The sequence below is a fragment of the Panulirus ornatus genome, chromosome 58, assembly GCF_036320965.1.
Source record: "Panulirus ornatus isolate Po-2019 chromosome 58, ASM3632096v1, whole genome shotgun sequence".
Classification (NCBI taxonomy): domain Eukaryota; kingdom Metazoa; phylum Arthropoda; class Malacostraca; order Decapoda; family Palinuridae; genus Panulirus; species Panulirus ornatus.
In genome coordinates, this window is record NC_092281.1 from 13623228 (window position 1) to 13636016 (window position 12789).

Here is a 12789-nt window from a genome sequence, read left to right on the forward strand (position 1 = left end):
TATCTCTCAGCTAGTAAATACATGGGGCAGGTGCATGAGTTTTGGCAGCAGTGTTACTCTGGCCGCGGTGGAGGTAACAAGGGTGAGTGTGTGAGCAGCGGCGAGCGTGGCGGGAAAGGCCTACAACAGCCGTAGCACATCTCTGGTGAGTGTATTATTGGAACCTTGTCAGCGCAGTCACTGGAAATAAGAAAAAAAACTGTGCAATTGCCTGTTCTGTCTATTCAAATGCAACACAAAGTTTATTACATTTGCAGTACAACTTGATGATCTTTTGTCCTGTTCTCAAGGTCTTTGTTGACAGTTGTGCAGGAGCTTAGTTTACCTCGTTGGCAGGTACATACCTCGCTGTGTGTCTGGTTTTACGCTATACATACATTTGTTTTGTTCGTAACACACGACACACACTACACTGTGTAGTTTGCAGTTTTACACCATCGTTCATCAACACGTTCTTACGCTTGAATATGGGACGTACAGTTACTTTGGTGACTTCAATAAATACAATTTTTTTTCCCGTGCGGCAACGCTAACAGTAATTACGTTTACATGTAAACGAGACTCAGTTATACTATGTTACGTATAACGTCTAATTATGGCAGATCAGTCGATCATACTGGGTGTCAAGACTGTCCATCACAGCTAGCCTAGGTGTTCATTTTACCTTTTAGAACAACATTGTTATTCCCCTTGAAAGCGTCGACCGAAGGTCCTATAATTTTCATGGTTACGAACTCGCATAAATCTTTTGCCGAGCGAAGTGTCTACGTTGTCACAGTTTAGCTCTGTTTTTCTCTCTAACCACTTGTTTCAGATGACGATTAACCACTACCCGTAGAGAAATTAACGATGAAAATCTATTGAATCTTTACAACATATTTTCGAGTATGGAAGTAAACATATAAAAGATCTAATAGCATAGTTTTCCCGTGTATGTATCGTAAGCGATGGGTCGAGATGTTTGAGATGTGGTCAAAACGTTAAGCTAAATACTAGATGGGAAGGAACCAGCTGCAGGCAGGCCGGGGACCGTGACACGCACATTCCCTTGTCGCACCTCTGTTTACACAAACAGTTCTTAGTCACTTCTGCTACTGCTGTGTCTACAACATTATGGTATATGGGATGTTAGTGGGTCGATATCAAGAAAGGAAAGACAAACATATCTAAAAACTGATTTTCGGTCATATAAAGCAAAACCTAAAACGATATTAATGAGTTTCCTTAGCGTTCCGTGATCAGTGTGTTGAATAAACGCGGGATTTTTTTGTACGTTTTTATGTGGGTGCGAGTGCATGGCACAGGGAGAGGGGAGGGGTATGGTGTGCATGACCGTTCATGACTATGTATTGTGCATGACTGACGCAATCAACGGCTCTTTCACTGACCCAGACGACTAACGCAACAATTACTGGCGTCTTTAATTCAGTCTACTGTTCGTATTATCGTGACCATAAACTATTCCAAGTATTACCGTTACTTCTGCTGTTAAAATTACTGACTACCATTACCGCTATCATTATTAGTTTTCTAATAGTGCTACTGTTATTATTTTGCTACAGTCATTGCTACTTTACCACTATCTCGACTCCTCGCTACTCCCAGCACAACATTTGTAACTGCTGATACCACCGCTAACACCACCCTCACTACTACCACCACCGCCGCTATCACCAGCCTCAACACAGCCCATCATCGCTGGTGTCAACCCCGCTACCACCTATCACTATCATCAAAACAACCATTACTACAATGAGCAACAACAACAATAATAATTATGATTATAGTAACAATAATGATTATGATAATGATAGCGAGTGTTGCACATTTCCCGGATGCGGGCGAGTCCGGCTGCACCCCCCCTTCCCATGGATGTTGCGGTGCCTTCCTCCCTCAGTGTGAGTGGGTGTGCTCTCCCCCTCCTTCACCAGTGTGTGTGTGTGTGTGTGGTGCACCACCCTCCCTCCTTCACCAGTGTGTGCATAGTCAGTGGAAATATTCCTGCGGGCCTGCTCGCGTGCGGTCTGACCCCCCATCCCCCCCCACTATCCCTACCTGAGTGAGCTAAATCTGACTTTTTTTCCGGCTTTGAATTTGTGTCACAGGTGGTAGTGGCCATGCCCACCGTCCTGCCTCACTGTGCCCAACTCTCATGACCACACTTCTCCTCCACACAACCTTCCCCACCGTAGTAGACTAAAAGCTCGGAGCATAACACGATAACTTTGGTACAACAACATGTGTCAGCCGTCTTGAATTAATCCCGTGAGCATGACGGTTCGACTTTGGCAGAAGGTTCGGGAGAGGAAGCATGTGGTCCCTGGTGTTTTTCTTTTTCTTTCTTTTTTTACTCGTACTGCGATGGTCGAGAACACTGACTCCACGGGTTGGCGGTTGCACGTGATGCTGACCAAACGTGTCAGAGTTACAATATAGCAAGGTTTCTCTCTCTCTCTCTCTCTCTCTCTCTCTCTCTCTCTCTCTCTCTCTCTCTCTCTCTCTCTCTCTCTCTCTCTCTCGTTGGTAGCACTGGCGCGACCGTAAAGAAATTTTCATTATCGACGTTGTTGAATCGCTTAGGTATCTTAAAACATTCTGTCAGCTCTGCTGTGTCATAAGCTAACTATACTGTGTCCAGCTAACATTACACCTTGTGTCATAAGCTAACATTACACCTTACTATGATATAATCTAACATTACACCCTTATTGTGTCGTCAGCTATCAATACACCGTGCTGTCTCACAAGCCAACAGTACACCATGCTTTGTCGTCAGCTAACATTGTACTTTCTTGTGTCGTAAGTTAACATTACATTTGTTGTGTCACATTGTCATCTCGCCCACTTTACGTTACATCACAATTTCTAGTGTGTGGAATCCACACCAGTCAGCTGATGCCACTGGATTACACTGTCTGTAAATTAACCATCAGGATGACTGGTCTGTAAACAAACTGCCAGAATGACTGATCTGTAAACAAACTACCAGGTTGACTGGTCTGTAAACATGCTACCAGGATGACTAGTCTATAAACTAACCACCAGAGTGACTGGTCTATAAACAAACTACCAGGATGACTGGTCTATAAACAAACTACCAGGGCGACTGGTATATAAACAAACTACCAGGGAGACTTGTCTGTAAACAAACTACCAGGGTGACTGGCCCGTGAACTAACTACCAGATTGACTGTCCTGTTGCATATGCATGAAAGTAGACGCAATTTTTCTTTTTACTTCCCTGTCTCGCATGACCAACCAGGAGTCTTCCTCCATAATTAGTACATGCATCAGGTTGTGCCTTATCGTTGGCCAGCGGTGGGTAGGTCCATTGTCTACAGACGCACTAACGTGGGGGAGAGGGGAGTCGGCAGGCAATTGTCGTGTCGTAGTGGCGGGTCATCCATAACATAATGGTAATACAAGTGGACATGACTTTGCCTCCACCTCCGTAGTCTTTACGGGGTATTGATTTTGACCTGGGGTCCTGTCTGTACGTGGGTATGATTCTGGCTAGGGATCCTGTCTGCATGTGGGTATGATTCTGGCTAGGGGTCCTGTCTCTACGTGGGTGTGATTCTGGCCTAGGGTTCTATCCGTAAGTAGGTATGATTCTGGCCAGAGGTGCTCTCTCTACGTGGGCGTGATTCTGGCTTGGGGTTCTGTCTGTACGTGGGTGTGATTCTGGCCTGGGGTTCTGTCCGTAAGTAGGTATGATTCTGGCCAGAGGTCCTATCTCTACGTGGGTGTGATTCTGTCCTTGGGATCTGTCTGTACGTGGGTATGATTGTAGCCAGAGGTCCTCTCTCTACGTGGGCATGATTCTGGCCTGGGGTTCAGTCTGTACGTGGGTGTGATTCTGACCTGGGGTTCTGTCTGTACGTGGGTGTGATTCTGGCTCAGGATTCTGTCGATACGTGGGTCTACTTGTAGATGTTCTAGACGGACTCCTAACACACACACACACACACACACACACACACACACACACACACACACACACACACACACACACACACACAATGCCTGAAGATATGAGTAATACATACACCATACCTAGGTCTATAAATGTTTTCTGGCAGGTCACTACAAATCGTTAGTTTATACAGAAGGGCGTAAGTGGGTTATCGCCGTGTAAGCAGTTCTCGCCTTACGATGCTATGTGTGAAGGTAGTCTCTCGTGTGGCAGGTGGTGTCGTCGGCACCCGTGTGGCCTGCGCCAGTACAACACATAGCTCATGTATTCTCGTTTTCTCCCGAGCCTATTATGAAACGTCTTTATATTCCACGACCTACAACCTTGAGTTATCTTTGATACAATATCTTTTTTTTTTATATTTTCCATTGTGGTCAATACTTATGTTCCTTGCTGGGGACTTTCTCTTCTTATGGTGACCCCCCGACCCCTAGAAGGGGTTGAGAATACGTAACCGGGTTCGAACTCCGGACGGGGGAGCCACCCCACTGACAACGCCTGTTTATCTTCTTGTATGGGGCTGGTCGATAGGCGGGTACTTGGCAAAAGCCGGTGGGTCGCTACCTGTATGTACAGTACGGGGAGGGAGCTCACCACAGGCGGGGCCCCATCTATTGATCTATTTTTACCGACAGTTTTTTTTTTCTTTTTTTATTCTGTATGCTGTCGGCAGTCACTGTTTGATTACTCAGTTCATCCCGTTCCTCCACGACTGTCATGGTATAAAAGTGTTTTTCTCTGCATCTTGTGTAACAGGATTCTTGCTTACTTTGGTGTTATGTCCTCTGGTTTGCTTCATCCTCGTGTTTTTTCTACGTCTTCAAGCTGGTGTAAGAACGCGTGAAGGTTTGTGAACCACGTCTCTCTCTCTCTCTCTCTCTCTCTCTCTCTCTCTCTCTCTCTCTCTCTCTCTCTCTCTCTCTCTCTCTCTCTCTCTCTCTCAAATGTGTAACTCCACGATTTTGTGTATGTGGTTACCTGTTTGCACCGTACTGGGAGGGAGTTCTACGATCATAGCTCCCCGTGTCAAGATATAACAGGAAAAATAAACAAGAAGCTTTTTTAAAAAGAGATGTGAAGTGTAGTGGTTCTGTCTCAGTAGATTTGTGGATGAACCGGATGGGCAAAATAATGAAACTGATAATGTGAACTGTACATTAAAGTTGAAGACATTATGCAAAGGAGTTCAAACAGCGACAGACCATTAGGATCAGAGGAACCAGTTTGTGATTAGTGGCAGAGATGAGAAAGACGTATTTTGGTGTTTTGAGAAAAGAAAGACATACTGATGTTACATATATAAAACCTGTATACTTTCATGTTACCGAGGAGGCGCGCATGTTAACACTCCCATTGAAGAACAAGTATTGCAACCCTTCCAAGGTTAAAACGTTTGTTTGCCCATTACTACGCGTGAAATGAGATGGATTTATCCTCAATCAACTTGTTAGTAAAGAGTTTAAATGGGTGACCCGCGAACGCCCCTCATCATGCCGTGCAAATAGGTAATTATAACTTGATGGCAGCTGGGTATTCATACACAAGCACACGCACCTGCATCACGTAACGCGATGCGCCATGTAAATATTTATACGGACCATCCCTTGAAAACACCCCTGGTATCAAGCGACTCTCCTAATGATACAGTTACACGGTCACGCACAATAGCGTCAGAACGTGATTAGTACTGCAGGAAATGCTACTCATCTACACACACACACACACACACACACACAGAAGCTAGGCGTGTTGAGGAATACTGCAGTAGGACTGAAAATAACGTTTGGTGGTAAACGAGACAGCTGGAATTTACAAGCCGAATTCGGGGGAAGAAACTAAACGAAACTTGTCTTGTGAGTAATTGAGGCGAAGTCTTATTAAGAAATATAAGTCATGTCTAATCTTTCTACAGAAATATATGATATCAAGAAAAGCAAGAGAAGACAACAGAAGAAGGGAATCGCTCCTCTCAAGAAGATAATGAATGGGGGAGAAGCTTGCACAGTGGATGAACTTGTTGCGAGACTGAGTACAGGCAAATACACAGAAGCTGATAAGAATGTATGATACTGTAGAGAGTTTTAAGACCTGATCCTACGAGTGTAGAACTCCCTCCCCGAACACTACAAATAGGCAGTGACAAACAGACACAAAGAAACACACACACAGACTTATACACACCGTTGCCACAGAAACAATATGTCGGCATTCCAGACTAAACTTTACTGTTATATTCCTCGAGCGGTCGTAACACAGTCAACAATCTTTATGACGGTGTGTGCATAGCGCGGGCGTCACACACTCGACACTCTGAGCCACGCATTACAGGATCAAAGTAGAATCTGTATTTGTTCAGACATGAAACTGCAGGATTCCCTTAACTGGGTCTCCTGCCGTATCGAGTAGAAGGCGACTAAAAGGGGAGGGAGCGGGGGGCAGGAAACCCTCCCCTCTCGTTTTTTTTTTTTTTTTCAAGTTTCCAAAAGAAGGAACAGAGAAGGGGGCCAGGTGAGGATATTCCCTCAAAGGCCCAGTCCTCTGTTCTTAACGCTACCTCGCTAACACGGGAAATGGCGAATAGTATGAAAGAAAAAGATATATATATATATATATATATATATATATATATATATATATATATATATATATATATATATATAACACAAAGGCATGTTCAATCCTCCCTTAACAGAGTTAACAGCACCATAAACATAAGGAATATGTAAATTGGATAGTATGTAAATGAAATGTCTGTTAAGATGTGGCAAAATTAAGAAAACTGTAACTGACCTGACGTCCTTTGCCAGGTAGAGGAACGGGTTACTAGTATTATGGTCAACCTTTCCATGTTTCCGAGATCAACTGTCCCATGCTTCCTCAGCCGTGAAGTCTTTTTTTTTGTAAAATATTGTCTCGTCTGAGTTAACTCTGTGATCTAAAAATGGCTTGAAATACAGTCGAAAGATTGGAGTTTCTCTGTTTATTATTTTTCCAGCGAATTTACGTTTATAGAGAGAAAGATAGAACATTTTATCAGAGCTGTCTTGTGTATGTTACGGCATTGGCCCTGATACACCGTTGCTTGAGCTGCCAAGAGATGAAAAGAAATATGACAATATTTCCTTTAGATGTGCACACATATGTATCTGCACATATGTTGCGTTGCATTCCATGAAAACACAAGCAAAAATGGATTTTTGGCCGATCAGCAATTACGCCCATTCTAGGGATAAAGTTACCCCTTTAAATTTTGGGGAAATTACATTTTCTATGTTCATTTCTCAGGAAAGAAAACGTGTTGGTCCCAACAACATTACTGCCTTGTCGAATAATAACGCGCAATTATTTCTCAATACTTCATTTGTTTCATAGTATTAAGTCGGTACTTTTCTTATCCCAAGATATGCATGTAGTAGAAAAACTAGTCGCATTGCACTAAGTGTTTTGCCTCTGGATACCAGCATACCCAAGACGTAACCATAGGTATAATCCTAAGATTTCTCCTTGGGAAGTACGTCAAGGCGATGACGTAGGATCTGACGCACCGATATTTTTACCTTATTTTTTCATCCTATTTTTTTCGGTAAATTGCGTTTTGTAGCATAGTACGTACATTTGTATATAACTACTTCAATAAATGATAATAATTTCTCCCGGTACACTCACAAAATCGTACTGTTGTGCAGGATTTTTCTTTGTTTTTCGAGTACTTCCGCCATAAACAGGTTGACGTAAAGTTGCCACTTTATCAGGTAAAACCCAAGGAGATTGGAGGAGCCAGTGTGTACATGGAGGTCGTTTGAGGTAGACCGATACCTCACCGTACTTGGTGGATGTCTGTATTTCATATTCCACGTCCAACAAAGGTTTCAAGGTACTGTGCATTCCTTGATTAGTGTACTGTGATGCTAAGACCCACAGAATAGCTATTCCTTTAAGGAATAACTTTAAAGTGATACTTGTTTCGTTGTGAAAGTAACTCCGGGGGAAGAATAACATCAGTGATATTTGGATTTCAGTGAGAGCTTGGGTGGAGCAGCAGAAGGCATCAGTGACAACTGAGTGGACGTGATCCGCGGACTGCCTGAGCCAGCTAGGCGTGCCCTTATGTAATATGACTCTCTGGATCCTCTCCCTCACTATCCTCGGTATGTCTCTTGCTAAAGGTATAGATAGAATGGTCGTTGAATCCTTCATCCTCGAATGGAGATGGAAGCATTTTCCGCTTGTGTTATGTATGTTACTGTCGGTAGGATATGGACCAACTTGTAGATAAGACAGAAAAAAATGAATAGTTTATTTTTTTTTTGCCACAATTCACTTTGAGTAAGGCGGCTGAGAGAGAGAGAGAGAGAGAGAGAGAGAGAGAGAGAGAGAGAGAGAGAGAGAGAGAGAGAGAGAGAGAGAGAGAGAGAGAGTCAGAATGGATGGAGTGAGTTGACTGCAGGCCACCTGGCAGGGTAATCGCCGGGACACTTGAATATTTCAAGTCATCTGGTTGGCCAACTCAGTGCTATTCAGTGAATGGAGGAGATGAAAGCGAATAACTGAGAATTTTAAAGTACTTCCTAACACTGATGTAAAAAAATGAAATTGAGAAGTTCAAGAAGTGAATGACAATCTAGGTTAAGTGATGTTCATTACAGCGTAGGGCTGTGGTAACAGACTCATCGAAACCATTGTTATGTTTTCAGCTTCACTCCAGAGAATTATTCTTTTTTCCAAAAGATATTGAGTAAAGATTTCTTTTTTTTTTTAATATGAAATCCTATGTACGGTTGATTTTGCGAGACATATTCTACTTTATGCATTACATGAAAAGTAGGTTAAAAACGTTATGGAAAATATCTTTAATTTCTTAAGGTTATGAAACATAGGCTTATTATTTTCAACCCAAACTGTAATTTCCTTGGTCAGCCTTGTATGTCACAGCTTGGCTCTTTTAATAGAGGACTTTAGGCAATAACTTTGATTACAATGTGTCAATTGACTGCATTTAATAATATTTCTTTATTCAGCTTTTGGATTTTTTTTTTCTCTTTCCAGTAGAATGTTCAGTAGTTTATATCCACAAAGCCACAGAATTTCTCGTATATGAGGCATATATATATATATATATATATATATATATATATATATATATATATATATATATATATATATATATATATATATATACGCGAGCGCGATGCGACATACGTAAACCACATAAAACAACCCAACTTATATAAAGTGTGTGTGTGTGTTCGTGTCCAGGCGCGGCCGCAGGGCTCGAGGTAGGTCCCGTACGTCTGCTGAACAACAGAACTCATATCTCGTACGGCCTAGGACCCGCTGCCAACAATAGCCTCCTGGAGTGCCCATACCAGCTCAGCGAGGGCGAGACCTTGCAGCAGATCTCTTGGATCCTCTGGAACGGCGAAGAGCAAGTCGGCACCTACGAGTGGCTCCCTTCTGGTGAAGGATCAGGTATGTATCACGGTGTTTGTATGATGTAACCTTATATCCCCAGAACCTCTTTTACGGGGGTTCTGCAGTTACAAGGCTGCGCTACATTCAGTCGCAGGGAAATGATGTATTTGCACAAATCCTTATCTCCAGGTGATTTTTCAAGAGCGATATAACCCCAATAAGGCGGACTCCGTTGATATATATATATATATATATATATATATATATATATATATATATATATATATATATATATATATATATATATATATATGTGTGTGTGTGTGTGTGTGTAACAGGTTGAAAGTTGTTAAGGGGGGCCCCGACTTGTGTATGCGTGTGGTGGTATGTGAGCCCTAGGCCTAACGCAGCCACCCTGATCATCAGGCAGGAGGGATGTGTTCCCGGAGTCAGCAAAACAAATGATGAAAAAGAGGAACGGATGATGACCAGTGTTGTCACATTTGTTTAACCCTGAACGATAGTTTAGTACTATTGACATAGAGTTGTTCCTTGTATACTATGAATGTAACCGCTATGCGAGCGGAGGTGACCAGGTGTGGTGAAACCAGCTGTAACACAACGCGGTGGTTTGGTGGGTGCCAGGGTTTGTATGGTCAGCATCGGGGGGGTTGTATCTGTCCACCACGGTCACCCACCACTGTGCTCCATCTGTCCATCACTGCTGTATCTGTCCATCACGGTCACCCATCACTAATGCATCTGTCCATCACTGTCACCCACCACTGTGCTCCATCTGTCCGCCACAGTCACCCATCACTGCTGCATCTGTCCATCACTGCTGCATCTGTCCATCACTACTGCATCTATCCATCATAGCCACCCATCACTGCTGTGTCTGTCCATCACAGTCATATGTCATTACAACCTGCGGCTTCCTTTTACAGCCGAGGGCTTACTGAAGGGTGTGGTGAACTTGTCCCGGGACGACGGAGACCTGGAGCTGACGAAGTTGAGGTATGACTTGGGAGGCTTCTACTCGTGTGCAGCCACGCTGACTGACGGTCACGTCGAGAAGGCAGACAAATGGGAGGCTCTGATCATCGGTGAGTTCCTCCCCCCCAGTGGAACACTGGCTGGGAATGCACAAGTTTCTTTGTCAGCTTGAATGGGGTTGGGCTTAGAATGATTCGTGCTGACAGCTTCCACCATGAGTTAAAGTGGCACCTACTGTACATCCAAGAGTTGCCGCATTGATTTTGTTTTCTCGCTTGTCACTGTAAAGCCTACAGAGAAATCAAAAGCTAGTACCGGGGTTGTCGTCGGCAATCAAATGCACTACTAGGCCAGTAACCACCGATGATTTTTCGCGTTCCAGACTTAACGGCTTACTCTTCATACCATAGAGGATATGATAACTTAACGGCGTGCACGTACAACGCTAGTGTCGGGTACTCCCCAACGTATCCCCCGCCCACTGTCCGCACTGGCATGTACTCCGACCAGCGAGGCGGCTTCTACGACGAGGTCACATCCCTGGAATGGTTGAAAATTGTTTACGCGAACAAGTCCACTGGTTATTCCTTCTCCGACAGAGTATTCAAGGTAGGTAGGTTCTGGCAATGGTAGAAACTGCGTTTTGTGCAACATAAAGACCGAGTTTAGGCATACCTCCATCAAGGAGTTCTAGGTTGAGCTAGGCTAGGTCCACTCGAGTAGGCTAGAAAGCGAGAAACGTGATCACCCCAGGACACAGAGAGAGAGATTTCGGAATCTGTTTGTGTACAGTTATAACTTATAAGAGTCCAGCAAACAATCTTGAGTGTAATTAGCGTGCTTAATAGTAACTTCGGCTCCTCCATACCGACTGTGTGGCGCTGTCAGCTCGCTTCGCTTTGTTTTAAAACCGAAGCCAGTTAATGTTCGTATTGAGTCAGTTTTGTGTAACAGTAAAATATAAACATTCTAAAATGTAAAAGTCTTGGTATCCCCGTTTTGTCAAATTAGTCAAAGGTCTCACTTGTAACTAAAACAAAAGATCTTCATTAGATTTCTGTCAAGATTTTTAGCTGTTAGCAAAGATATACATCTCGGCATTTCAATATTTTCAAACAACTTTTTCTACAGATCCTTTAATCAATATAATGCGGAAATTTGACACTTTTTTCCATGACCCTATAGATTTTATTATTATTATTATTATTATTATTATTATTATTATTATTATTATTATTATTACAGATAGACGCAAACACGCCAGACGATGCGAGTTTTCGTTCCTCTCTAGGCGTTACTAAGACGGATGGGACATACATCCCCCTCACAAGCTCCATTTCCTACAGTATTCTCTGTGAGCTGGTTGGCAACACTTTAGGTTTAGGTTTAAATTTGTTATGTGTGAAGAGTTTGAAGGAAGTGGGTGTGACTCATACGTGTCTGAGGAAAGATAAATTTGCCCTACACATCTCAAATGTAAGATACAGGCAGAGAGAAAAACGTGACCTTAGTTCATTTCTGTGTCATACTTTTTTCGCCGTTTTCCATGTTGGCGCCAAGAACTGATGAAGGAAATGGCCCTATTCACTGACATCCACTATCGTGTTTCACGTGTAATGCACAGGAACTCCAGCCCCATGTTCATAATCAGGCCCCTCACACCTTTCGTGGTTTCCACCGACTTCTGCTTATTTTCTGGTTCATTTAACTGTCAGCACGTCCCCTGTATACCACATCGCTTCAGTTCACTCTATCCCGTGCACACTTTACACCTTCCTGCATGTTCAGGTCCTGAGCACTCAAAACCCTATTCGTTCCATCCTTCCATCTCCAGTTTGGTGTTCAACTTCTCTTTGTCCAGAACACATCTGATGCAAATATCTTTTTAGTTAAACTTTCCTCATTTGCTCTCTTTATGTCAACACCATTTCAGCACATACGCTTCAGCTCCCTCAATCACACTCTTCTTACCACACGTCTCTCTTACCGTGTCATTTCTTACTTCATCACCCCTCCTCCATATTATCCTGAAACATATTTCCAACATATTCACGCACTTCTGTACCTTCTCACTTACATCCTATGCCTCTCATTCGTACAACTTGATTGGCATAACATCACACTCCAGACATGTCCATCTTGGGCCTCCCAGATAGTGACCTCTCTTTGTCTGTATATGGGGAAGATACGGAGCAGAAGAGCATTGTGTGCCCTGTGTTTTCATTGTGGTAGTTGCATCGTGGGCTTGAAGGGCCTTGAGATGTGGTGCTTCGGTATTTGTAATGTCGCAAGGACAGAGGTTATCCAGAGAATAGACGAGAAAGTGTAACTCTTGTATGTTTGGCGAGTTTGGTTTCAAGTGGGCGTGTTTTTGGCGAGGTGACACCACAAGTCCCTCAGCAACT

General features: G+C 43.3%; 1 protein-coding gene across 2 annotated transcripts in view; it reads left to right on the forward strand.

Moving 5' to 3' along the window:
• LOC139766553 (uncharacterized) overlaps positions 1–12789 on the forward strand; it is a 17251-nt gene continuing 4462 nt past the window's right edge. Inside the window, exons 1-6 of one of the 2 annotated variants that reach the window (XM_071695359.1) lie at positions 1–145; positions 7996–8124; positions 9233–9445; positions 10336–10494; positions 10767–10993; positions 11630–11738. In XM_071695359.1, coding sequence (XP_071551460.1) covers positions 8091–8124; positions 9233–9445; positions 10336–10494; positions 10767–10993; positions 11630–11738 — 742 coding nt within the window. In that variant the 5' untranslated portion in view covers positions 1–145; positions 7996–8090. Of the gene's footprint in view, positions 146–7698; positions 7851–7995; positions 8125–9232; positions 9446–10335; positions 10495–10766; positions 10994–11629; positions 11739–12789 lie in introns of those variants that run through there. The other variant, XM_071695360.1, reaches the window with a different exon arrangement.